We start from the raw sequence: 25,422 nt of genomic DNA on the forward strand, positions 1-25,422 counted from the left end.
GCCATTTGTGCAGCTCTACAATCACATAAATCTATAATTTTTTTATGCCAAAAAATCAAACACACCAATAATTTATCAACCTTTTTTTATGTTTTTAACTATTATAAGCAAAGGTCAGCCTAAAACTTGTACTTAAATATTTATAGTAGTGGACGCTCTCACTCTCTTGTTGCATGACAATGCTTGGCTCAGTATAAAAAGGTCTCAGAGTCAGTCTATTCAATAATGAGATCCCTGTGATCCCTGTTTGTGAGCATGCATGTATTTTCAGTTTGCCTTAACAAACCAATAAATTTAAATTGTTGAAATGAATCCTACTCGCCCAGTGAAAACTTCCTCCATTTAGAGTTACAGCAGGTCTAAACCTGCTTTAAAAAGGGGAGTGGATCAGCTGCAGATGTCACACATTCCACACTGCCAACATGAAATATGGTTCAATTTAGTTTCCATGTGCAGTAGTGTAATTTTTACACTTTTTTAAAATGCACATATTGTCTATAAACATCGACATTAATCGTGTCTCTTTAAAGTATGTACGTGCTTTAAAAAAACACATTAAGGAAGTAGAAAAACATCACATGGATCTGGTTTTTTTTTTCCCTTTTTTTTTTTTTTTTACTCTCAGACAGACAATGCGTAGATTGCTTAAAACAGTGCAGGCTGTGTTTTTCCACAACAGGCCTGTTGAAACATGCTCATAGAGCAGCATGCAAGTACTTGAGCTTACAGGCATACTTTATACCATCTTACTGGCTTTGATTTGAATTTAATTACCAAAATAATGAAGAGTTATGAAGATTTTTACAATTTCCTTTCTGCTGTAAGGACAACTTTTGGAGATCATGTAAAATGAATTACTTTTCAAGGGAATGATAGCCTTTTGTGAATGTGCAAAAAGTGATATCATGCATGTTGTTTTCTTTTAATGATCTCACAGGAACAGGCTTGTCTGTTCACTATGTCAACAGACTTAATACAAGAACACACAAGGACACAACTAAATGATAGGAGGTAGTCACAGACTTGTGATCTTATTCAGTGTCCTTAAAATCAATCTCAATACAGATACTTATATTTATATACTGAAAGAACAAAGCTTGTTTACGTGATTCGTGTTATAGCCTTGCTTTATCACAGGCATACTGCTTATTAACTTCTGCCACCTGTGTTTTTAGTGTCTGCTGTTTTCAGTCCATGTGTTATCTCTTTGTCAACATTGCGACAAGTACGATTGTAGTCTCTCACTAAACAAGTTTTACCGGTACTTTTTGACACCATAATCCCTTCCTGAAGTTCCACTTATCCTACCAAACAACAGATAAAAATAAACAGAAAGCTAATTAATAAAGTCTGATTTTAACACTATTAATAGTTTGGCTGCAATCAGTCATACAACTATGAGGCTGACTATACTACATTTCTGTTTGTGCAGACAAAGTTAGATCAACCATAATAAGTAAGCCTACAATTCATGCTATAGCACTGCGTTATCACAGGCATACTGCTTATTAACTTGCTTGCCAGGGTGTTTGGTGTTTGCTGCTAAGACTTGTGTCTCTAATCTGGTACAATAGAGTAAATAAAATATAAATTGTGGCACTCAAAGCATGGAAAGATTATATTTAAAAGCTCACAAGCAATGCCTTTTTCTAAGAAACAATGTCTCATGCACTCATTCTTTCTACCTATCCACTGAAGAATTACTGCCACTCTTAACTATTGCAGATAAAATAAGTTCCTTACCTTGCATAGGTAAGGAACCTATAACACAGTTATATATTTACTTTTTATGCAAATGTTTAATTCCTCTATGCATATTTAAATCCTATGCAAATGTTTAATCTCTCTGCAAATGTTTAATTTCTCTGTACATATTTAAATTTAAATCTATCTCAGGTTTTTTTTACGTATGGCTCCTGTGTTATAGGTTAATTCTAATGTATGTTCAATGTATGTATCTATCTATCTTTTGTAGTGTAAAAATGCTTATGAAGAAACAGAAACATTTGCAAGTCCTACAACTAAGATTGATCTTTTGATCTCTGTGCTTTTAAGCTTGATTTTTATTTTTAACACATGTATTATCCTTTGTGCTTTTCATGTTAAACACGTATATAATCCTTTGTGACTTTTATTTTAACACATATATAAATCTTTGGCTTTTGAGTAATTCTTATCTTAATACATATATAATTCTTATTTTAACACATATATAACTCTTTGGCTTTCGGGTCATTCTTATCTTAACACATCTATATAATTCTTATTTTAACACATATATAACGAGTAATTCTTATCTTAACACATATATAATCCTTATTTTAACACATATATAACTCTTTGGCTTTCAAGTAATAATTATCTTAACACATATACAATCCTTATTTTAACACATATATAACTCTTTGTCTTTCGAGTAATTATTATCTCAACACATATATAATCCTTATTTTAATACATATATAACTCTGGCTTTCGAGTAATTCTTATCTTATCTTAACACATATATAATCCTTATTTTAACACATATATAACTCTTTTGGCTTTCGGGTCTTTCTTATCCTAACACATATATAATCCTTATTTTAACACAGATATAACGAGTAATTCTTATCTTAACACATATATAATCCTTATTTTAACACAGATATAACGAGTAATTTTTATCTTAACACATATATAATCCTTATAACGAGTAATTCTTATCTTAACACATATATAATCCTTGTCTTAACACATATATAATCCTTATTTTAACACATATATAACTCTTTGGCTTTCGAGTAATTCTTATCTCAACACATATATAATCCTTATAATGAGTGATTCTTATCTTAACACATATATAATCCTTATTTTAACACATATATAACTCTTTGGCTTTCGGGTCATTCTTATCTTCACACACACACACACACATCTATCTAGAGTGGTGTGTTGCACTATTATGTAAACAGCGACACCCAATGGCTACAATATAGATTACAGAAGAAGTTGATGCAGTACCTCCTCACTGCCATAGGGGGCGGCAGACATCCGGGAAAGGCCGTAGGGGGGAGGGGCAAAGCAGACGCCGCCGCTGCAGCTCTGCTCACTGGGCTAACTAAAGTCCATCAACGAGCTAGTTAGCAGTGAGCGCTATGGTGGACGCAGTTAGGCGATGCTCCAGCAACAAGAGGACTAGAAGATGGACTAGCTAACTGAGACTTATCCCTGTGCCTTTGACAATCACTATCAAGCAGGCGGGGACCAGGTCCAGGTGGTTGTAATTAGCTGCTTCATTCATGCGGTCGCTGCTGCACAGAGAGGGGACTTTGAGCTCTTGAGTGGCGGGCAAAGCTCAAATCATCAGCTCGCTGGGACGACCGGGATAACACGGCTCACTCAGCGGTTTGTTTGTTTTTGTTTTTTTTACTGATAGCATGCTAGCCGAGCTAACGATAAACAAAGAGGCTCAAATGTTTCATGCGTGACTTAATTCACCGTCTTGGTTCACAGCTTAGAGGTGTGCAGCATCGTTTTTGTGGCTAGCTTCGTGCAACGGTGGCGTTAGTTGCAGATTTAGTGCTCGTCGACATGTAAATAGAGGTGATTGTTGAGCCGAAACTGGCTAGTTAGTGCACGTCGATGGCGCTACCCCATTGGACTACAAGTTGCCTACAAATTGTTACAATTTATCTTGTGCAAGCTCTGCACCCTCGTCTCCTTTCCTAGAGAGTATACTAATGCTCACAGCTGTTCCTGAGTGTAAACAAGAGAGTAGTGTGTATGAAAAAAAAAAATAGTACAGTCAGCATGTTAATGTTTATGTGACTCTTCCCTCCCAATAGAGTCGGAGCATGGTGGTCCCGGACAGTGCCAGCGTGGTCCCCCAACCTGGCAATGGCAGTCCCAATGGCCTCATGGAGAGCTCCAAGTCCGGGTGCGAGAAGGAAGTGGATGGGGGTCAAGACCTCACAGGGGTGGAGTTGGAGGAGGTCCGAAAACTGCAGGAGCTTGTTCATAGGTTGGAGGTCCAGAATGAGACCCTGCGTAACAGGGGGAGCAAGAAGACTATAATCCACAGAGGAGCCAGCAGCAACAGCAACCTCACAGCCGCTGTCAATATCAATGAGAGGCTGACTTGTGAAGGGGTTACTAACTCCCGCCTCAGATTGGAGCACAGCGACCAGCTCGGCAGCACGGACTTTGAGCTGTCGCCCCCTCAGGATAGCAGCAGTGGCGAAGACATGTCCCCGCTGCCCGTGGCCAACAGGCTCGAGGAGGAAGATGAAGAGGTGGAAGAAGAAGAAGAGGAGGGACAGGATCCACGTGGGGGCTTTCTCGCGTTGACCTATAGCAATGGTGGGGGACAGTCTGGGGGGGAAAGCCAGACACCAGAGAGCCCCTCTCTGGGAAGTTATGAGTCAGAGACACTTGCAGAGAGCGACTCAGGGGTGGACCAAACTGCACTGGATGAAGTGGATGTCCTAGATTTGGAAGATGAGTGTGCAGAAGTAGAGGACGAGGACAGTTGGTATGTTTTTTTTTTATTTAGGGTTTGTCCAACCTATGTTTCGATAGTTACGCTGCAGCTTAAACATTTGCAAATATCCAAGAGATCGCAAAATTATCAAGCAGTGCATAGGAGTCACCTTCGCGGGAAGTTGATTTTAGGCAATATAGGCTACAGTGAAGCCACTTTTCAAGTCTGCATCGTAACGGTTGCCTGTGTGTAGTTAGAGGAGCCCCTTCAGCTAGATGAGTCACTCGTGCTGTTTCATTTTAACCTCCGATTTTAAAGTGTGTTACTCCCCCACAGGGCAGCAACTATGTGGCATTGGTATTTAAAATTAGACCTTTAAGGCCAAGACATAAACAGTATATTTTATTTTTCTCCTCCACAAAGTAATTTAAAAGCTTTGCTTAACTGTGGCAACCATTTATAGTCACTAAGTCTGAATATATACGAAACGATGAGGTCTCAGTGATGGAGAAAAGAGAGAGAACGAAAGCATGAGAGTAATTTCAGAAGCAGTCGACATGGCACGTTCTGATACACATCAAGCACAAATGAGAATGCAGTAGGCACCAGGAAGAAAAGCTCTTTCAGAAAATGATGATGATTATTATTATTATTGTTGTTGTTGTTGACTTGACCCCGACATAGAATGCACTCCCTAAGCCTTGTTACATAATGTACCAAAGATCAACAAAGCTATATCTGCATTAGTTCATGAATGCAGATCAGGGTGAAGCTTTAAAACAGTTTGTAATTACCCCAAAAAAATAGCAGTAGAGGGTTAATTAATCATAATCATGTTAAATTCCTACCAGATATCAACTAAACGTGTTTGTTTATACCGTGCATGCTGCGCTGCTTAAAACAGGTGCTTTATTGTGTTCCTGGTAGCTACTTTAGCAGCTGAGCCATGGGGCTCAATAGCCCAGACTGTTCATGACTTATTTTCAGGTTTGGCATCATTAGCCATAACATATGTGGTTGGTGAGGTTATCATAGCCAAAGCATCCACTAATCCAAACAGCAACATAATCTGCTCTGCTTCTGGCTGGATGCTGCCACATGGCTAAACTGCTTTGGGTAGGATTTTTACAGCATGTGATCCGAGGGCCTCCCAGACTAGACCGCGACAAGGACAGAAAGACTGGAAGTGAGGGCAACTCAGAGCAGCAACTCTTCTCGTGAGGTTTTGAGTCCTAGGATTAAAATCTGAACTAGAGAAACAAAAATATTTGCAGTGGTACGCAGTTCATGTTTTTAGACGTTTAGTTAGCCTAGATGGGCAACGTTTTAACAGTACCAGCCATGTGCATGTCCATCATATTCCCAAACTCCCTTGTTTGCTTTTGGATAATTACTCCATAAATTCCTAAGCTTATAAAAATTAAGTTAGATTAGATATACTTTATTCATCCCACCACGGGGAAATTCACTTGTGACAGCAGCAAAATATAGAAACAAAAGTAGAGGCCAAAACAAAAAAAAACGAAGCACAATAAACAGACAGAAATTAAACAGACAGAGATATCTAAACTACACAATGACCAAGAAAAAGTAATCAACCTTCAAAGACAGACAAAGTACTGAGGATAAGGCAGACATGTACTGAGGATAAGTGTGGCATGATATATAAAGAGTATTGTAGTGTAAAGTGACCATAGTGTAAGTAATCTTGCAAAGAAAGTGACCACGATATAAATAAGAACTGCAAGGTATACATGAAGTCTCTGACCTATGAAGTTCTGCAGAAATGCCTACACTTCAAACCTTCTAGCTAGATCCCGACCGATTTGGGATTTTAGTGATTTAAGTTGAATATTCTTCGTAAAATAATTTAACATATACAATGTCAACCATATTCTAGATGACATTGCTGCAAGCTTCTTCTCTTGTACTCTGTGCTGCTTGCCACAGTGTTGTAAATTGTAGTTCAAGCATGCTGGATGAACTTTTGCGCTGACACCAAAATATTAAATATTTTCAGTTTTGGGATAACATACATGCTGACAGCAATATATCCATGGCTCGATAAGCCGATATTGTCTGATAGATGCAGGCTCTACAACTCATCACACTCAGAGTCGAGAACAAACCTGTGTTTGCTGAAACTGGGTTTATATTAAAAGAGAGAACATCTTAAGTACAGATGTATACTGCTGACTTTTGAGCCTGTTATCCATAAATACTGCTCTCATTATTACAGAGGTATAATATAGTACAGTATAGTATGTCCATCTTAAGTGTAAACATTGTAGAGACTACTATTAACAAACACAGCCTCTACTTATATCACACCGATTTATGAGTTCCTGTATATTACGTCTTCTTAGTTTAGCAGCCATGTTACTGGAAATACAGCTGTGTATCTGTCTATTGCGTGAGTCACAGTAACCAGGTGTTAACCTGTGACCCAAACTCAAGAGTGAATGGATCAAACGCAAGTAAACCGTGCATCATTCTTCTACATCAAACATGTTCTGTATGTGAAAGAATCAGCTCCGCTCACACACACTCTGGCCTGAATATTGCTCTCTGCTTTGTTGCTCACTCCAGTGGAGGAAATGGGTCCTTTTGTGTTTACCCAATGGGAAGATGATTTGTTGTTGATTGGTCCAGAACCGGTCAGTCTGGGCCTTTTGTGTATCTGACTCAAAAGGATCAGCCCATGTGACCGCCGGTTCAAAGCTTGTGGTGAACTAATGGCTGTTTGCTCTCACTGGGGGCAACACCGGGCACATCTCAGAGGAGGCATTGGAAACACCAAGTCAAATGTTGAATTCAGATAGTGATGATTCAGATATTTGGAGGTTTCTGGCAGTGAATGTACAGCAATTTACAAATCTAACACTAGATTCCTCTGTTTTGGCTGTACTTACTGTGGATGTAGTCTGAGAGTGGCCCGTCAACGCATAGACGAAGAGCAGCTCGATATCCTAGGCTGATTTATTAGATGCATTAGTTACTTAAAGTATTTGCTCGCTCACTGTTTGGTCCGATTACATCATCCTTTTCAAACAAAACAGCTCGGCTTGTCTGTTTGATGTTGGATCTTTGCTGCTTCCATGTCCTGTTGCTGGAAATCCATTCAGTGGTTGGGCATTAATTATGCCTGTGGTCAGCCCTGTCTGCATTGTGCAGTGTGAAAAACATTCTTACTGCACGTTGCATGTTCAATACTATTAAGTGCATACCTTACAGACACACTAATCTACAGCTTATTTGTATTTAAATCTTCTGTTTCGCAGTTACTGGCACATTTGATAAAAAATTTAAAAAAAAAAGTAGATGAGGCTTTGTTTCTCCCTGATATTCCTTGTCTCTACCTCAGTTTTCCCATTTAGTTAGTTACTAATTAGTTAGTTACTTTTCATGTCTGCCTCTTCCTCACAGGTTGTATGTGTCTCCAAAAAAGCAAGTAGCAAATCCAGGCCCAGAGTCTCCATTGAAGTGGTGCCGGCAGGCTCTTGACCACCGCAGCCCAGAGACAGAAATGGCTTGTCGGACCCTGATCAACCGTTTGGACCAGAGTAAGCATCTAACAAACACATACATACATCTTTGCATTAAATTCTTTGAAATACTTGAAGTATGTTTTAATCTGCACATTTCATTCACATAAACCCCAATATTAAAAATTCTTTCAGTCCATTTCAAATGCCAAGCAACATCTTTCATAATAAATGAGAAACAAATTGTTTGTATCTGAAGGTCTTTGAGTCACATGTCGCTGCCTTAATGGTGGTTGGCCTAAATCAAGCACCTAATTCAGCCAAGGCAGACCGCCTCACCTCCTTCTGTGAATGTGCTGCGTTCTTATTTACTGCTTAGCCCCACTGTGCGTGTGCACCGACCTGTATGTGTGTTTTAGTTGTATGACAAAGCCAGAGTGATGTGTACATCTCTATGTGTGGACAGAAGTTTGTATCTGATCCAACAGGCCGCATGTATTATTTATCCTGCTCGCGGATCTTACTTCCTGCACACTGCAGAACTTGAACAACAAAGCTATTCACACTGGGGTTGAAAGAGTGCATGTCATACGCTGGGGTTGGATTACCTCCCGCTGGCCTCTGGGACAGCATGAAACTGGTTGGTGGTAGAGAGCCTATTTTAACCAAACAATAGAAACTATCGGGTGTGCAGTAAAGATCTGTGAAAAAAGTTTTTTTTTTAATGTCTAAATGAAGCATAACTTTTGTTTTCAACAGTATAAATGCAAAGTTTGTGACAGTTCTGGGTGCTGAATGCACACGGTACACAGGTTGGAGAAAAGGTGCAAACAGGTAGGGGGTTGTTGGTATTTCGGTCACAGAGCCGCGTCTGTTTCTTAACTTCATGGTGGTCTGGTGATTTTTATCAACAAGAGAATACTTGTATATACAAAAATAATAATGCTAAAAAGCCCAGATTTAAATTGGCATAAATAAGAGGGATTCTGCCAGGATCTGTCGTGCACAGCTGTTTTATGTATAAAGAGTGATTTGTTAAATCCCTGGAGCGATCTGAAGGCAGCAGGTCAAATATGTTGACGAATCTGCATCCTCTGATTGGAGCTGTGCTGCACCAGAGAACTATTATGCTCAACCATCCACTGTGTGAACCTTAATTAAAGCCTAATGACTCCAGGCTACTGCGAAATAACCACACACTCACCTCTACACACTTCAGACCAGTCGGAATTTTGCCCATTTGCGAAAGCCATTGGATTACCGGTGTTCATTAATCCTGTGCGTCACAGCCTCCTTTCTTTTTTTTAAAAAGGTGATTCAGATTTTTTTCCTGATAGGCTTCTGCGTCACATTTTGATATGATCAAGACTGCAGCGTGATTCCCTTGAGATTACAATTCTTTATTCAAAAAGACACACACACAGTCCAAGACTATTGCTCTGTACTTTTTGAAGCGATTTAAAAATGGAGCCCTTGATATAATTTACATTCACAATCATACATATTCTTCATGTCCATATCATCCTTTGTGTATATATTCTTCTGTGAGAATACCTAACCTCTCCTCTCCTGTTCCCTGCAGCATCTCGATGGAGGAACATGTACAGTAGCCCATCAGCAGAGACGGGCTCGGCAGGCTCAGGCCTGATCTCTCCTGGGTACCACAAATCAACTAACAAATCCCTACTAACCTGTGGCACTTCAGGTATGGCATGTCATTAACACACTGTGCTCCTCAGTTTCTGCTCAACACAACAGTGGGATTGACGTCAGTTATTGTAAGGATATAGGTCAGTTGATCTGTGTGTGCACTAATGCATCAACAATGTGTCCTCTCGGGGGGATTATTCTGGCATTGTTGCATGTTTTTACCCAGTTTACCGTATGACGCATATACTGCACATTACTGTTCACCGTTTTTCAAAACAGGCTGTAAATATTCTAGATTAATTTCTACCAGGCATTCTTATCACTGTATTAAAATAATCCATCACAGTGATTATAAAAGGTTTTATTTTTATAGAAAGGTCTGATATGACAGACTAAATTTGTGTCTGTTGAACCGCAAAGTGCATTCAGGACTACCTTGTCAAACGAGTTTTATACAGATGTCAAAAGAGCAAATATGTATTTAGTTTCTCCTGGCATGACAGAGGTTGCTGTTTGTTTGCCAACACTTGAACTCATCACAAACACAGATCTTCCCCACAAAGCTTTTTGATTACATGACTGCACAACAAACAGAGATTATTTTAAAATTAAAACCGACATGATATCCTCTGGGATGAATTGGTGCCTTTTAATCATGTTAGCCAGAGTTAATCTTCATGGCGTATTGAAATGAGTGTGGAAAACTGTGTGCCTGGTAGATCTGTAACACTAGTACACTTTGGAAGATGGGAAGCAGTTATGTAAAGTATATGTGGTTTATATTTCAGGGGATGGGAACAGGGTGTATTGAGGGTGTTAGGCGACGCTAACCTGTGTGAAATGTATGACGCTGTGATCTTTGTGGTGATTGTCACAGTTTCTTTGCACTCCTGTTATTCCTCACATTGTCTCACAATACCTGGCACTTCGCTGTGCAAAGACCAACAGTGCTGTTGTTGTGAAAACCCCCTATAAATAACATGTCTTTGCATGAACTTGTAAATGCTTGGCTTGTGGGTGGTGACTCTCTCTAATCCCAGACTTTTTTATATAACCAAATGCCCCCGGATGATGTTGTCATTTCCTGTTTGTCTCAGACTGAGAGTTAGGCCTTTGTCAGACAGAAATGTCTGGCGGCGTATTTTGCATACATCTCTCCTGTGCATAATCAGCAAGCTTTTTGGACCTATGCTGCTGGGCAAGGCTGTAGAGAAGTCAGAGTGGACAGACGTGTTAATTTAAAAGTCGCAAATGTGATTGCCAACAGATTTGACTGCTTTCAAATCTTAAATTCTCAAATATCAGCCAAGTAATAAGTAAGATAATTAAAGTAAAATATTCATATGTTAGTTGAGGTACAGTGAGTTTTACTTCACACAGCTTCTCGAGCTGATTGTGACTAATAGAGCTGCTTCTCTCTGATATTTCCCAACTTTAAACAATCAGCAATGTGATGTGCTACATTGTATGAGCCTGATCAATCACTCCCTATTATCTACAGGGTAGAGTCTGAAAGATCCCGTTGGCATCTAATCTTTAGTTATCATATAGGTTATGGTCCAGTATTTGTCATACTCATTTTATGATATAAAATGGGGCCATTAATCAGGACAGGACTTGGGGCTCATATACAATTTCAAATTTGTCGTGTTCTTGGGTTGAAAAGCTAGTTATCATCCCGTGATGTGATCATCCTGCGACGAATAGCAAGGAATATCCATTTTGCAAATTAAAATTGCAAATTAAAATACACACTATAGTCAGTGTGTTGAATGATTGTAAAGGTTCAGTTCCATTGTTCTCTCCTTTCAGGACAGCCCTGCCCTGTAGCCATTACAGTAAAGGTCCTTTTATTTGTTCAGCCAAACCACACAACCATTATTTCAGTACTGGCTTATTCGAGAATTTAAAGTAATCCTCCTCAAGAGAAATGGGAATGGCAGAAACTGTGGTTAATATTGTTACCATTTGAGCCTGACTGTATCAGTTGGCTGATATTATCTGCCGATGTCAGCCTATTGCAGACATATCGGTATCGGTGTATATGTTAACTGATAGGCTCTGATATGAAAGCTGTTTGTTTTTTTTGTCACAGGCTCAAAAATCACATAACAGTCAGGTTCTAGTTACCATTAATGCATGAGCGGCACCTTGTTGTAACAAGTATCCCACTGTGTTTACAGGTGCCACAAGCATGCACTCGGCCCTGAGCTCGCAGTCCTCCATAGACAGTGAGCTCAGCACATCCGATGACTCCATCTCTATGGGCTATAAGCTGCAGGATCTCACTGATGTCCAGATCATGGCTCGCCTACAAGAAGAAAGTAAGTTGTTCACATTGTGTACCATACATCACATGTACCATATTTTCCGCACTATAAGGCGCACCTAAAAGCCTTCAATTTTCTCAAAAGCCAACAGTGCGCCTTTATATATGGATCAATATTGGTTAATCATGGCTACCGTAGTCAGGGGGCGTCACCGAAGTAACCATAGACATATATACGTAGACGCCGCATTGAGCACTGAATCGTACATCAAAGTAGAGCGCAACCCTTTTCCTTGTATTAGTTTATGGGCAGATCTGCCACATCCAATATGGCGGACGTGTTAACGTATTGCAGCAACGGACCAACCTGCTCAATGAGGCGTCTATGTATATATGTCTATGGAAGTAACAGCGGTAAGAACGGTAAAGAGGAATTCCAGTCCAACACCATTTGTGTCGCGAAAATACTACATCACTGACATTACCTCGGGAAAAATAATAAAACAGCTTTTTATTCATTATGGGAGTGAACGGAGTTGTCAGAATGCTGGTTTGTATTCTATTTATAAAGTTTGATTGACTTATCTGACTGTTTTGTTGACATTTCCTTTAGCGCAGCTCCATCTAGTGGATGCATAACGTAACCCCAGCCACTACTGTAGCTTCTATTCTATAGCCTTATAATGCGGTGCGCCCTATATATGAAAACAGTTTTAAAATAGGCCATTCATTGAAGTTGCGCCTTATAATCCGATGCGCCTTATAGTGCGGAAAATACGGTAAGCTGAGACTGAATTAGCCTAAAGCCATTTTTTACACCTTAGTACATCAGTTACATATTTTTGACTGAAGCGCTGAGTCGTTTTCTGTAATTGTAGATGAATGCATGAGTCTGTCTGTGCGTGCAAGTGTACTTGCATGGCTCCATGTCTATGCAGTTTCTTTTTTTTAACCATAAAAACTTTTTGGTGTCAGGTCTGAGGCAGGATTATGCTTCCAGCTCAGCGTCTGCATCACGTCGCAGCTCCACAGCCTCTCTGCAGTCCCTGCGCCGAGGTGGCACCTACAGCGATCAGGAATTTGACAGTTACAGCCTGGAGGACGAAGAGGATGGGTTCTGCTCCATGCCCCAGCGACGACAACGCTTCACGCCCTCGCCTTTAGGCTCACCCCGGTGCCTGTCTCCCTCCACCTCCAACCACGGTCAGGAATACAGCAGCCGACTCGGGGCCCCACGCACAAGAGCACCCAGACGATCTCTACAGGGCCCCAGTGCAGAGCTGCTTAAATTTGCCAAGAGCGAGGGTACGCTATAACCAGTAATACGTCAGGAAGATCACAGTGCCCGCTCAGAGATTCTTGTTGTATCAACCCTGTAATGATACACATTGTATTGTCGCTAAATGTGTCCTATATGTGTGGTTCCAGAGGAGTTGAGGCACAGCATGCCTAATCTGGCCCCCCGCACCAGCCTACGTTCACTGGAGGCAGTCAGAAACAGCCGCAGCATGGAGGCTAACCTCCAGAGCTCTGGCAACCGCATGTCCCACCTGACTCACTCCCCCTCCACAGGTAACCCCACCCTCTTCACCTGGTCTGCACCACCATATAGGGGAACTTTGCCTTTGCCCCTTGTAATGTGACTTATCCTACCACTCCACTTTACCTCCTCTTAACCTCTGCATGACCACAGGTAAGGTTTGATCAATATTCAGGAAGATTCTTCTTCAAGGTACCCTGTAGAATATTTGATCACTACTAGCACGGTGGAGCAGTTTTTGTCTTTCCGAGTGGATTTTCATTTTGCTTATATCTCGCATGTGCATGTGGGCGACATAATCCATGTTCTTGGCAAACGGTTCCACTTGATTCCACTAATCTACAGTGGTAATGAACAAGGCAACTGCTAGCCAACAACCATGGATAAAATGCAGGCTTTTTTTTTTGGCCTTGCAAATATGAAAAAGGAAATGTATTCAATGTGTTTGTTTTTTTCTTTATACCTTAAGGATGTGAGATTCTGAACTGAAGAAATTGTATTTATTAACAAGAAAGCTACAATTTAACCACAGCTGAGATTGAATTAGTAAATTAGTACTTGATTATTAATAAATTATGAAATTAGACTTGAAATCCGTATGACTGTATGAATGCTCCAAGAGCCACTGTCAACAAAACACCAAAATTAATGCCAACAAATACCATGTGCACTTTTTACTTTTTGACAAATCTGTTAACAAACAAAAGAAAAACAAAAATAATATTAGTGTGACTCTAAATACATGTATCAATCTAACCTCGACAGACTAACCATAACCACATAATCATAATCATCTGTAACAAACCCATATGATGGGGCACAGCTGCTTATGGGAGTTCAACAAACCATCCCCAAATGTTTCTCTTCTTCTCCTTGCCTACAACTTCTAAAGGCCACAAGAGGGGTTTGGATTTTAACTACGGCATATTAATTTTTAGATGTATTCACGATATTCTTTTGATTTCCCAACTTGTCTGGAAGAAGTACCTGATTGAGTTTCAATTATACCACTGTGTCTTTCTTCCACTCAAGGTATGGCTTGTAGTCGGCTGCGTAGCAGCGGTCAGTCACCTCTCTCCGTGCGGGCACCAGTTAAAGCTGTCGCTCCCGTGGGCCCCATGGCACCAGGTCGTCAGCCTTCCAGAGGTCTTCCTGTTATCCAGGCCCCTCCTGCAGGAGGAGGGCGCAGGGTCCAGTCTCCAGGCTTTGCCAATGGTGGGGCCTACATACCCGGGAGAGCCTCCACTGGGGGAGGGAGGCCCGCCGTGGGCCGAGGACAGGCTGCGCCATCAGCATCCACCAGGAGTAAACTTTCACAGCCGACAAGGAGGTGAGTGCTTAAAAGGAAAGATAGGAAGGAATGTTGAACATGTCCTTTTTTAATAATATAGTTTTCATGCCATTCAGATCATTACAATTTGATACTATGTATGAATGAAGACTAACTCCCTATTTCATTAACAGGTCTTTGGGCATGACTAAAATCTCAGATGAATCCTGGAAAGATGGCTGTTACTGAGTCTGACCGATGATGAAGGATGTTCACTGCTGCAACTCCTCACCTGACCTCTACCCATTACCTCTCATAGTACAAACACAGCCGCTCTGTACACAAATGTGTCGTACAACCTTTTGGGTCCCCCCCCCCATTTTAGGCTGGAGCACTGGGCTGCACTGGATTCGTAGTTACGACTCATCTCTTTGATATGAAGACAATTTAAATAAAGATATTGCTGGTTTGTTCATTTTTCTGTGTGAATTCCTACTAGATGAAGGTGCTGAGTCTTGCATGCTTGGTTTGTTGTTTTTCCTTATCCTTACAGCCTTTCCATCATTATGTAACTGCAATATGACAAATCTTCCACGTGTCCCACAATGATCTGTGTGATATTATGAATGTTTGATTGGTTCATTGTGAAAGTATCATTAGAATTGTGTTGTGTATGTGTTTTGCTCTTTGAGTACACAACAATGCAAACTCCTGTAGACCACACTGCCCTTACAAATAATATGAAATAGGGCAAAATAAGGTTTGTGCCAAGGTGCATTTCAGCTGCAACACTCTTTCTAATACCAGAAGTAATCTTGATTCATTAAAGGTACTGTTACGGTACTGTGTTTTCCAGGCATTTTTACTGCATATCTATAGGTGGTTTGAGTGTTTGCTTTTGGATACCACTGTAATAAAGAAGAAAAAGAAAAAAAAAAACGTTTATGCACGAAGGCTGTGTGCCTTAGGACAGCTATGCACCCTCATGCAGAGTGCCTCTGAAAATTAGGAGCTGTAATGAGAATGGATAATAAACTCTACCCTGAAACTAAGATTGTTGCATTTCTGTTCTTTTTATTTTTTTTTATCTATGCATGCCAAGTGTAGATAATGTTTACATTAACAGGCTAATTAGTCATAATATGAAGTGCAACAGCAGCGGCAATATTATTATTACATATTATTTGTATCATGGTCACTTTCTTTGCAATATTTCTTACACTATGGTCACTTTACATTACAATACTCTTTTTATATATCATGCCACTTTTATCCTCTACTTGTCTGTTTTTCATGTTTATTGTGTAGGTTATAGATATTTCTGTCTGTTTAATGTTTTGTTTTGTTTTTTGCCTTTTCTACTTTTCTTTTTTTTCTAATCCTGCAGTGTATGCTACACTTTCCTCTGCTGCTGTAACAAGTAAATTTCCCCGTGGTGGGGTGAATAAAGTGTATATCTAATCTAATACTGTCATTATCACCCGGATATTTCCTGGGTGCATGACCAAACGAGACGCTCCCCCTCCACTCCCCTCCTTGACAAAATGGCCTACAGGCCTCATCTAGCGCGCACAAAGTCAAAGAGAGCACAGTGTGCGTCCACGTTTAAAAATAAACACATATATATTTCTTAAGGTGTTTGGATTTTTGTGTGTCAGAGCCGGGTGTGTAAACGTGTTCGCCGTTTGTGAGAATGTCTGCGTTAATGTAACTCTCTGCTCTCTTATGCATGACGCAAATAGTAAGGGATCAGCGGTAAACGAGGCCACGCATTGTCTGCCCCCCGCCCTCCCTCCTCCTGCTTGTCAGGAAGCAAGCTGATTGGCCGAGGCCTAGCAAAGGGTGCCCGGGGATCCAAAACTGCAGGCCGCACTTAGCTTACCGTCAAAAATAAACCAAAACAATAACAGACAAAACTGAGAGGGGGGGGAGAAACACCGATAGAGTCTGAAGACGACGTTATCAGGTAAAATTATTTTGAATCGGTTTGAATGGCATGTGGAATAAGACGCGAGGGCCCAGTCGGGCCGTAGCGCGGCCTCCTTCAGAAAAACAACATGGAAGATAATGCGGCACGAGCTCCGCTTCACTTAGCTTAGCTTCGCGGAGCTAGCCCACCAACGGTCGGCTCGGGTCGTCGCGTCACATTACGTGTAACAAAACAAACAATAATAATAATCTAACGAGGCTCGTTGCTTTAGTGCTTAACTAGTTGTTTTTTTTACAATACGCACAAGTGTTGTTGTGCAAACTCGGATGCTTTTGTGAGGAGATCGGTTGTTTTTTGTGGGGGGGAGGGGGGAGTTAGCCGTTATGCTAAAACAAAATGGCGCGTGGAGGAACGGCCCCTAGCTCGCGCTGCTAGCCCCCGTTAGCTCCGTTAGCTCCGGTGGGTGGAGGGGCGGACTCACGTCTTTTTTTTTTTTTTTTTTTTTTGGTCTTTTTTTTAAATGCATTGCATAACGTCTGCGGTACTTTCACTGGCGGACATAAGCTCCGAGCATGTGTAGTTTCTTTTTTTTGTGCAAAGAGTTGTTTTATTATTTCGCAGTGTGGCAAACAGGAACACACACCGTTGCAGACGTGACATATTTGGCTTATTTTGAACTGTCATGTGACAATGCAACCCCCTCCACACACACACACAGACAGAAAGACTTTCACACCTTCACGAAATATCATAGCTTGTTTCCTGTGAGCTGCTCGTCCTCCTGCACACTGAGCGGGGCAGCCCTTTGTCTCGGCTGGGCTCCAGCCATCAGGCTCAGCCAGCTCCAGGTGGAGAGCTGTATGTGCTCAGGTTGAAGCCGCCTGTAGTACTCCTGATAGGCAAAGGATGGAGCCCGTGGTCAACACTTGAACTGCCCAGTGGCAGCAGGAGTTTTCCTGCCTTGTGTATATTATAATAATAATAATAATAATAATACAGTTTATTTCATAGGCACCTTTCTGTCACCGAAGGACACCGTACAATAACTCAACCTTTATTTATAAAACACCTGACCACAGGTTAATACATATAATTAACATATAATACCATAATAACAAAAGGTTAAGATAAATGCTAAGATATTTAAACTTGGTTAAAAGTCAGAGAGAAACGGTGAGTTTTTAGGGAGGATTTAAAAACCTCAAATGATCCAGCAGATCGGATGTGCCAGGGCAAGTTATTCCAGAGCCGAGGGGCCGCCGCCGCCACAAAGGCTCGGTCACCTTTTGGTTTTCAGTTTTTTGTTTTAGGGGCGACCTGTAGCAGCTGACTCGAGGATCTCGGAGTTCTGGCGGGGATGTGGATGTGGAGAAGCTCGGGTCAAATACTGGGGCGGCTGAGCCGTTACGAGCTTTAAAAACAAACAGTAAAATTTTGAAATCTATTCTAAAAGAAACCGGGGAGCCAATGTAGCAACGCCAGGACAGGGGATATGTATTAAATAAGAGTAGACAGCAAATAACAGAAACAAACAAAAAATAACCATAAAGGTATATCAGATTACAAGAATACAACATTAAAAACAGGTTAAAATAGGACAATGCAATTGAATCAGATGGAAAAGGCGATTTTAAACAGGTGGGTGTTAAGTGTAGACTTGACCTAAAGACCTAAAGAGGTCCAGAGCTGGGGAGCAGAGCGGCTGAAAGCTCTGCTCTCCATGGTGGTGAGACAGGCGGAGGAGACAGTCAGGTGAATGGAGGAGGGTATGCAGGTGCTGCAGGCAGGTGTTGGTTTGCAGAGGGAGGGATGTACAGGACAACGATGCTGACATGCAGGATCTCTCTCAGCAGATAGTATGGACGGAGTCCAACGGCAGGTCAACAGTTCAACATCCAGGCTACAGAGCTGTTTACTGTAAACATGAACCCTTTATAGAAATGTTGTTTTTAAATCTTTACAACACATATATTACATTTAACTGACTCACTACCTCTTTTCCATTTTCTCTTTATTATCAGTGTAACGCTCATAAATGTTTTTTTTATCGACAGAGGGATTGGTTACCTTGATGGAAGGAAGCACGTCAAGTATCTTATTGCTTTTATTCTAAGGGTTTTGTCATCAAATGTGAAGGTATGTATTGACATCTGGACTAGAGTACCGTTCTCAGCTTTTGCATTCACTTTCATTATTAGTCCTGCACACTGCCAACATGAAAGGGAACTGTTACTACAGTTTGCACTGTAATTTTCAGTATTTTTCTGGGTGAAGACATGGATCAAGGAGGAGGGGTGTTGGAGCTACACACTCAGGAGCTGAAGATGCCCCACGCTATGATCATGCAAGACTTTGGTAGGTGGTCAAGTGGGATGAGGAAATGATCATTATATTGTAAATGGGTCTTCATCTTAACATGTAATCATGCAAAACAACAAGAAGATGATACACCCTCTCAATCATGGCAGGATGCCGTGACGTCTTAACTGTGACTAGAATGTACAAACACTGGGTTGTAGTTTGAAACAGTTTGTCATGTACCCCTCTCTGTGTCTTGTGTTCACAGTTGCAGGCATGGGAGGTCTGGCTCACATTGATGGGGAGCACATTGTGGTGTCTGTGCCTGAGGGTATGCTTCTTTCTGATGTGATGACGGACGAAGGCATCCTCCTGGAGCATGGGCTTGAGGTGGAAGGCCTAGAGACTCAGGTGGTTCAAGGCCTGGAGACCGAGGTGGTCGAAGGGCTAGAGACCGAAGTAGTGGAGAGCTTACATGCGGATGTCGAAGGCTTGGAGGCTGAAGTGGTTGAGGAGCTACAGACGCAGGTGGTAGAGCTGGAGGCTCATGTTGTCGAGGGCCTAGAGGGTGAGGTGGAAGTGGAAGGTCTCGAAGCGCAAGTGGTGGAGGGCCTGGAAACTGAGGTAGATGTCGAGGGCCTGGAAGCTCACGTTGTTGAGGGCCTTGAGGAGGAGGTGGAAGTGGAGGGTTTGGAAGCCGAGGTTGTTGAAGGTCTGGAGGTAGATGTGGAATTGCAATCTCAAGGTGTAGAGACCCATGAAATCACCACTGAAGACATGGTGTCCTCAGAACACAGCGTGATCATGCCTGAGAATATTCTGGGCACAGAAGTTGCGATGGAGGAAGCTCTGGACTCTCATCACCACCACGTCCTGACCACAGACCTTATCCAGGACTCAAACCACCACCATGATGACATGCCAGACCAGGTGTTTGTGGCAGAACTTCTGTCTGAGCACCAGGGCAACACTCTGGACCACCAACTTGTGTCAGAAGGCCTAATGGTGACGGAGGCCAACTCTGAAACTATAATCAACGAACAGCTGCCAACTGAGGCTGTTCCCCTGCAGACAGATGAGGACGATGATGCAAGAAGCAGCTCTGAGGATTACCTCATGATCTCCTGTAAGACAGCTGAAAACAAATTATATTAAGAAACACTGTTCTTATGCAATGTCATGTTTTATTATTGCAAATATTTAACAATCAAGGTTATTTGTGTCACTGTAGTAGATGAGGTAGGAGAGAAGCTGGACATTGGAGACACTCCCCTTGAGATCAGCACTGAGGTCATGGAAGACAAGGAATCTAAAGAGGAGGACGGCTCTGAGGTCATCAAAGTCTACATTTTCAAAGCTGAGGCAGATGACGATTTAGGCAAGTGACTCGAGGAACAATCGATACAATCCTTTCAACAGTGGAAGAAATTACCCAAACACTCTCCCCTGTGAAACTGTATACAGATCAGGGCTTTGATGAAATTCTATTTTATTTTTTCCCCTGCGCAGGTGGAACAGAAGTGATAACAGAGGACGATTATCAGAATGGCCATCCTGACCTGGAAGCTGCATCGTCGGGGAGACTTGGAGTTGGCCGCGACAAGATGGTCTACATGGCAGTCAAGAACCATCCAAAAGAAGAAGAAGATGATGACGATGACAGCGATGATGACGACGATGATGACATCAGTATGTTTCTTTTGGAAAACAGCTTTTAGTCCATTTTATCAAGTAGAAAGAGCAAACCTTCAGTCTTTGATTGTTGAGAAGCAATCAGTAAGAGGATGCTGTTGTACATCAGCCATTTTCTGAGATGACTGACTGAACTACAAGATCTATTACCATGTGTCTGGGCTGTTTGTATAACATATGCCACAGGTTGGATGTTATCCACATTGTTGGTAATTAAATCTAAACTGTCTGTGCAGGTAATACAGTTGATCAGGTGAAGAATGGAGCATCTACACAATTTCTGCAAATCCGGGAGGGGCTGGGCGCCAACCGCGGCGCCCTTAAAGCCAAAACAAAGAAAAAGAAGAAAGGAGACACGCGGCAGTGTCAGACTGGTATGATCAGCATTAGCATAGTAGTTTTGTTGTGTCATATCAACAAATTTCTATGATTTGATAATAAGCAATTCACATTTTATTTTAAAGGTTGCTGATAGTATTTCAAATTATTTTCCAACGATCTCTTTCAGCTGTCATCATTGGACCAGATGGAATGCCTTTGACCGTCTACCCCTGCCACATATGTGGTAAGAAGTTTCGCTCACGAGGCTTCCTTAAATGTCACATGAAGAACCACCCGGACCACCTCCTGAAGAAGAAGTACCAGTGCACAGACTGCGACTTTACCACCAACAAGAAAATCAGTTTCCACAACCACTTGGAGAGTCACAAGCTGCTGAGCCACAACAGTGAGCGTTCTCCAGAATACACCGAGTATGCACGGCGCTACCACGAGTCTAGCCCCCTGGGCTCCGACAAGCTCATCGTCAAGGACCGGGAGCCCAAACTGCATCACTGCAAGTACTGCGATTATGAGACGGCTGAACAGGGCCTGCTCAACCGTCACCTGCTGGCCGTGCACAGTAAGAACTTTGCACACGTGTGCGTCGAGTGCGCCAAAGGCTTCCGCCACCCGTCAGAGCTGAAGAAACACATGCGGACCCACACAGGCGAGAAGCCTTACCACTGCCCGCACTGCGAGTTCCGCTGTGCAGATCAGTCCAACCTAAAGACTCACATCAAGAGCAAGCACGGTGCAGATCTGCCTTTCAAGTGCAGCCACTGTCCCCAAGCCTACGCTGATGCACGGGAGCTCCAGCGTCATATAGAGGTAGTGCAAGGCCACAAGACCCATCAATGCCCACATTGTGAGCACAAGAGCACCAACTCCAGTGACCTGAAACGACACATTATCTCTGTTCACACCAAGGACTTTCCTCATCAGTGCGACGTGTGTGAGAAAGGCTTTCACCGGCCCTCAGAGTTGAAGAAACACGCGGAGACACACAAGGGCAACAAGGTGCACCAGTGCCGGCATTGTAACTTCAACGCTCCTGATACCTTTACCTTGAGTCGCCATATCCTGTCCTTGCATACGAAGGACCTTCCCTTTAAGTGCAAGCGCTGCCGGCGAGGCTTCCGGCAGCCCGCTGAGCTGAAGAAGCACATGAAGACACACAGTGGTAGAAAGGTTTATCAGTGCCAGTATTGTGAGTATAACAGTACGGACGCTTCTGGCTTCAAACGCCACGTCATCTCCATTCACACCAAGGACTACCCCCACCGCTGCGACTACTGCACCAAGGGCTTTAGGAGGCCTTCGGAGAAGAGCCAGCACATAGCCAGGCATCACAAAGACATGTTGATGTAATGTCATTGCACACACAAACACACTCCTCTTTCCCAGAGTAATTCTGTGTCTCACGCCCAGAGGTAATTTTAGTGTATTAACAAAGAAATGGCGGGTGTAGGCTGTTGATGAAGATGACAACATTATAATTGCCGTTCTGTGTTCTGTGTTGTAATGGGTGTAAACCTCCTTCCCCCCCGGGGTAATGCAAGAACACATTTTAGATGGGGTGAAGTCTAAAGAAGACTGTGTACACTGAGTGGGACAGCTGTAAATTGTGTTTTTGTTTTGTTGCAGAAAATCACATAAGAACATATATTCAGGGTCTCAAATGTCTATATTTTTATACCCACTCAGCTGAAATGCTGCAAGATGATGACTGTGTCCTGTAAAAAACAGAAAGCGGTGCTTTGTGAACGTCACGCCAGTTCTTCAGATGATGCGGAATGAGTACAGGAGATGTTTGCCTCCATAGTACCAACTAGTATCTCTTTTCCTTATTAACCAGCTTTTACCCTGACATTTGTTTTCAATGCCATCTGGTCTTTAAAGGGCAGGGCCATTCATGAGTTCATAAATGGTTTTGAGTGATGTTGACGCATTACGCACCTTAAAAAGATATTTCAATAAATCTAACCGCCGAGCTTCCGGCACTTTGGATGTTGGAGTTCCATTAAATTAGTCATGTATAATATAGGCTATATTCTGTCAATATGTCTTAAAAGTTCAGAGTTTTTTTCTGGTCTGATCAGCAGTGTCTAACAAGGAGGAGAAATGGCGCACTTGGTATATTAGTAGAATATCCCTTTAGTGTCCACACCACATTTCTCACACAGAAATCTGCTATTATATCTGCTATAATGGTGCCGATAATTAACAGGTGTATTATTGTATGAACTTGACAGATGGTTTGCTTCACATTTGATGACCCCTGAAGTTGTTATATCTTGAACTACCACTGTAAGTTGCGTATGTGTGATGTTACCTATGACACAGGTGTGCTCTCTCAGCTAACCATTTGATTGCAATCATGCCTTACATCTGTTGGTCTTTATCCCTGAAGCACTGATGAACACAGCTAATCAGAAAAGAAGTGATTTTTAACTCTCAAACATGCTGTATCAATACCGTTCTCTCAGAGATTGTGTGTTTGAGTCAGTAGAAAGCACTTTAATAACTTTTTGTATTTTAATTATGTGTGTGTACACACAAACACACACATACATATATACATATAATGTGTATATACACACACACAGACACACATCCTACATGATAAATAATTACAGAGCTTTGTGAGTTGGTAATGGTAAAGATTGTTTTAAGTGGGCACGATCCATTACTTCATCAAAACTGAATTGTCATTGACAGTGGTGGGTGAAACCATTTATCGTTTTGTTCTATGGATAAGTGATTGGGTTTTGTGTTTTGTTTGTGCTCACTAACAAGTTTCCCAGACCCTCGTCCTACAATCCTAAATAACCCAACCCAATCCCAAACCTGGGATTATTCCCTTGAAGTCGGTGGTCATCATATTGGCATTAGTCTTTAAAGTATGCACATATGCTGTCTCCATGAAATTAATTGTGGTATATATTAAAAATCCCTGCATTTCGTGTACCTTAGTCTATATTTTCTTTCAGTCTGATTGTGGATAAACTACTGGTGGGGAAGAACCAAAATAAACAATTATCTTTTTACGCTTTTTGTCCTTTGTGTCCCGCTAAAAGGAATCACCATGTGACGACAGTCTGAGGTTTTAGCTCCATGTAACAATTTAATTTAAAAGTTTGGTTGTAGCAAATCTGTACTTTATTGAAATTATGTCAACTGTTGTTTCAGGTCGTTCTACTCAAGAGGATCAGACTGAAAACTGCTTTAATTGTTCCATACGTCCTTAATTCATATAGTAGGGTTATAATCTGATTCAAGGAGGACATCATGTGATTGTAGTTTTGATATTTCTGCCCTGAATGTCGTCTATGCGCCGTATTGTCTCTGTAGAAAGTGAAGCCCTCATCACACTATCATCTTTTTAACATCAGCTTTATTCACAACTTGTTTCAGCGAGGCTGTTTACTTTCATATCTGCGTGTCTGTGATCCTTGGAGCAAAATTCAACATTTTTGGTAATTGTACAACTTCAGTCAACCATGGAGAAGTGATGAAATATGACAGTAAGTCACAGCAACTGTGGTTTAAGCGACCAACAAGTAATTTATCAGTTAGTAAAAAGAGAATCCTACATTTAATTTCATCATCAGCTCATCCCCTGACACCTGTGCATAGATGTAGAATTTAGTGTACAAAGGAGGCTGCTCTGTACTGCACTGCACAATTTTCTGAGCACTATCCCAGTAGTCCGTTAGGAAAGAGTGAAGTTTTTCAGCGTTGGTATGCTGCTTTATTTGGAATAATATTTTTTCCAGTTGCTATGATGCAATCCTGCAGCATGAAGAGCATCTCCAACTGAAGTACGTTTAATACATGCTGCATAAACAGGTTTTTCACTGCAAAAAAAAAAAGACAACAAGCAAGGAGTGCTACAGTTACACAATGTAAGCCTGCAGTGGATCTGAATTGATTCACAGCTAAGATATATATGAGATATACAGTATATAGATATATATATTTGTGGCCAGGTTGTTGGTGTCTACGTCATGTGTGTTTTATAATACACGTTTTCTGTCCACTAAATTAGAAAGTCAAATCATGTCAACTTTATTGTCAACTCTGCTATATGTACACGACATACAGAGAATGGAAAGGGACATAAAAAAAAAGAAGATCTGAACAGTTTAAATGTAGATGGCATACAGCAATTTGACTATATAGTGCAATAACAATTTGGTTATGTGTGCAATCAACTGTTAAGAGCCTAGATGTTAGACGGAGGGTTATGGGAGGGGAACCAGTGTTACTGATAACAGCAGCGCTGCGTGTTGGCTCACTGGAAAGGCTCTGCTGCACCTTAATTAGTATCACTGGAAACACCTGCGTCGATCTGAAGAGTTCATATCCAAATGGCTGCTGTAAAAAAAGGTGTATTCATTTTATTATTAACACCTGTGCTTTTCCTACTGTGAAATGTCAAAATGTCTTCTGTGAACAAAGCCTGTCTGCCTGATAATTGATAATGTGGCTTGTGGGGGCTT

General features: G+C 41.6%; 2 protein-coding genes across 5 annotated transcripts; both read left to right on the plus strand.

Annotated features, from left to right (window-relative positions):
- The first annotated feature begins 3,012 nt into the window (after positions 1-3,012).
- On the plus strand, positions 3,013-15,731 carry zgc:66447 (SLAIN motif-containing protein-like). Its single transcript, XM_010736223.3, has 9 exons — positions 3,013-3,390; positions 3,831-4,516; positions 7,892-8,028; positions 9,533-9,655; positions 11,784-11,924; positions 12,845-13,174; positions 13,298-13,441; positions 14,442-14,739; positions 14,874-15,731. Exons 2-9 carry the CDS (start codon positions 3,840-3,842, stop codon positions 14,926-14,928), a joined length of 1,905 nt encoding a protein of 634 aa, XP_010734525.2. The 5' UTR covers positions 3,013-3,390; positions 3,831-3,839; the 3' UTR covers positions 14,929-15,731.
- Positions 15,732-16,153: 422 nt separating this feature from the next.
- znf711 (zinc finger protein 711) lies at positions 16,154-23,967 on the plus strand. Of its 4 annotated transcripts, none has more exons than XM_019272546.2 (9): positions 16,160-16,645; positions 18,460-18,526; positions 18,664-18,745; positions 18,867-18,964; positions 19,176-20,033; positions 20,139-20,285; positions 20,417-20,596; positions 20,836-20,973; positions 21,108-23,967. In XM_019272546.2, exons 4-9 carry the CDS (start codon positions 18,886-18,888, stop codon positions 22,286-22,288), a joined length of 2,583 nt encoding a protein of 860 aa, XP_019128091.1. In that variant the 5' UTR covers positions 16,160-16,645; positions 18,460-18,526; positions 18,664-18,745; positions 18,867-18,885; the 3' UTR covers positions 22,289-23,967. The 4 variants fall into 4 exon arrangements, with proteins under 4 accessions (XP_019128092.1, XP_019128091.1, XP_019128089.1 ...); XM_019272544.2 differs by having other exon boundaries at positions 18,463-18,526; XM_019272547.2 differs by lacking the exon at positions 18,460-18,526 and having other exon boundaries at positions 16,154-16,645; positions 20,142-20,285.
- Positions 23,968-25,422: the final 1,455 nt, after the last annotated feature.

Source organism: Larimichthys crocea, chromosome I, assembly GCF_000972845.2.
Source record: "Larimichthys crocea isolate SSNF chromosome I, L_crocea_2.0, whole genome shotgun sequence".
Classification (NCBI taxonomy): domain Eukaryota; kingdom Metazoa; phylum Chordata; class Actinopteri; family Sciaenidae; genus Larimichthys; species Larimichthys crocea.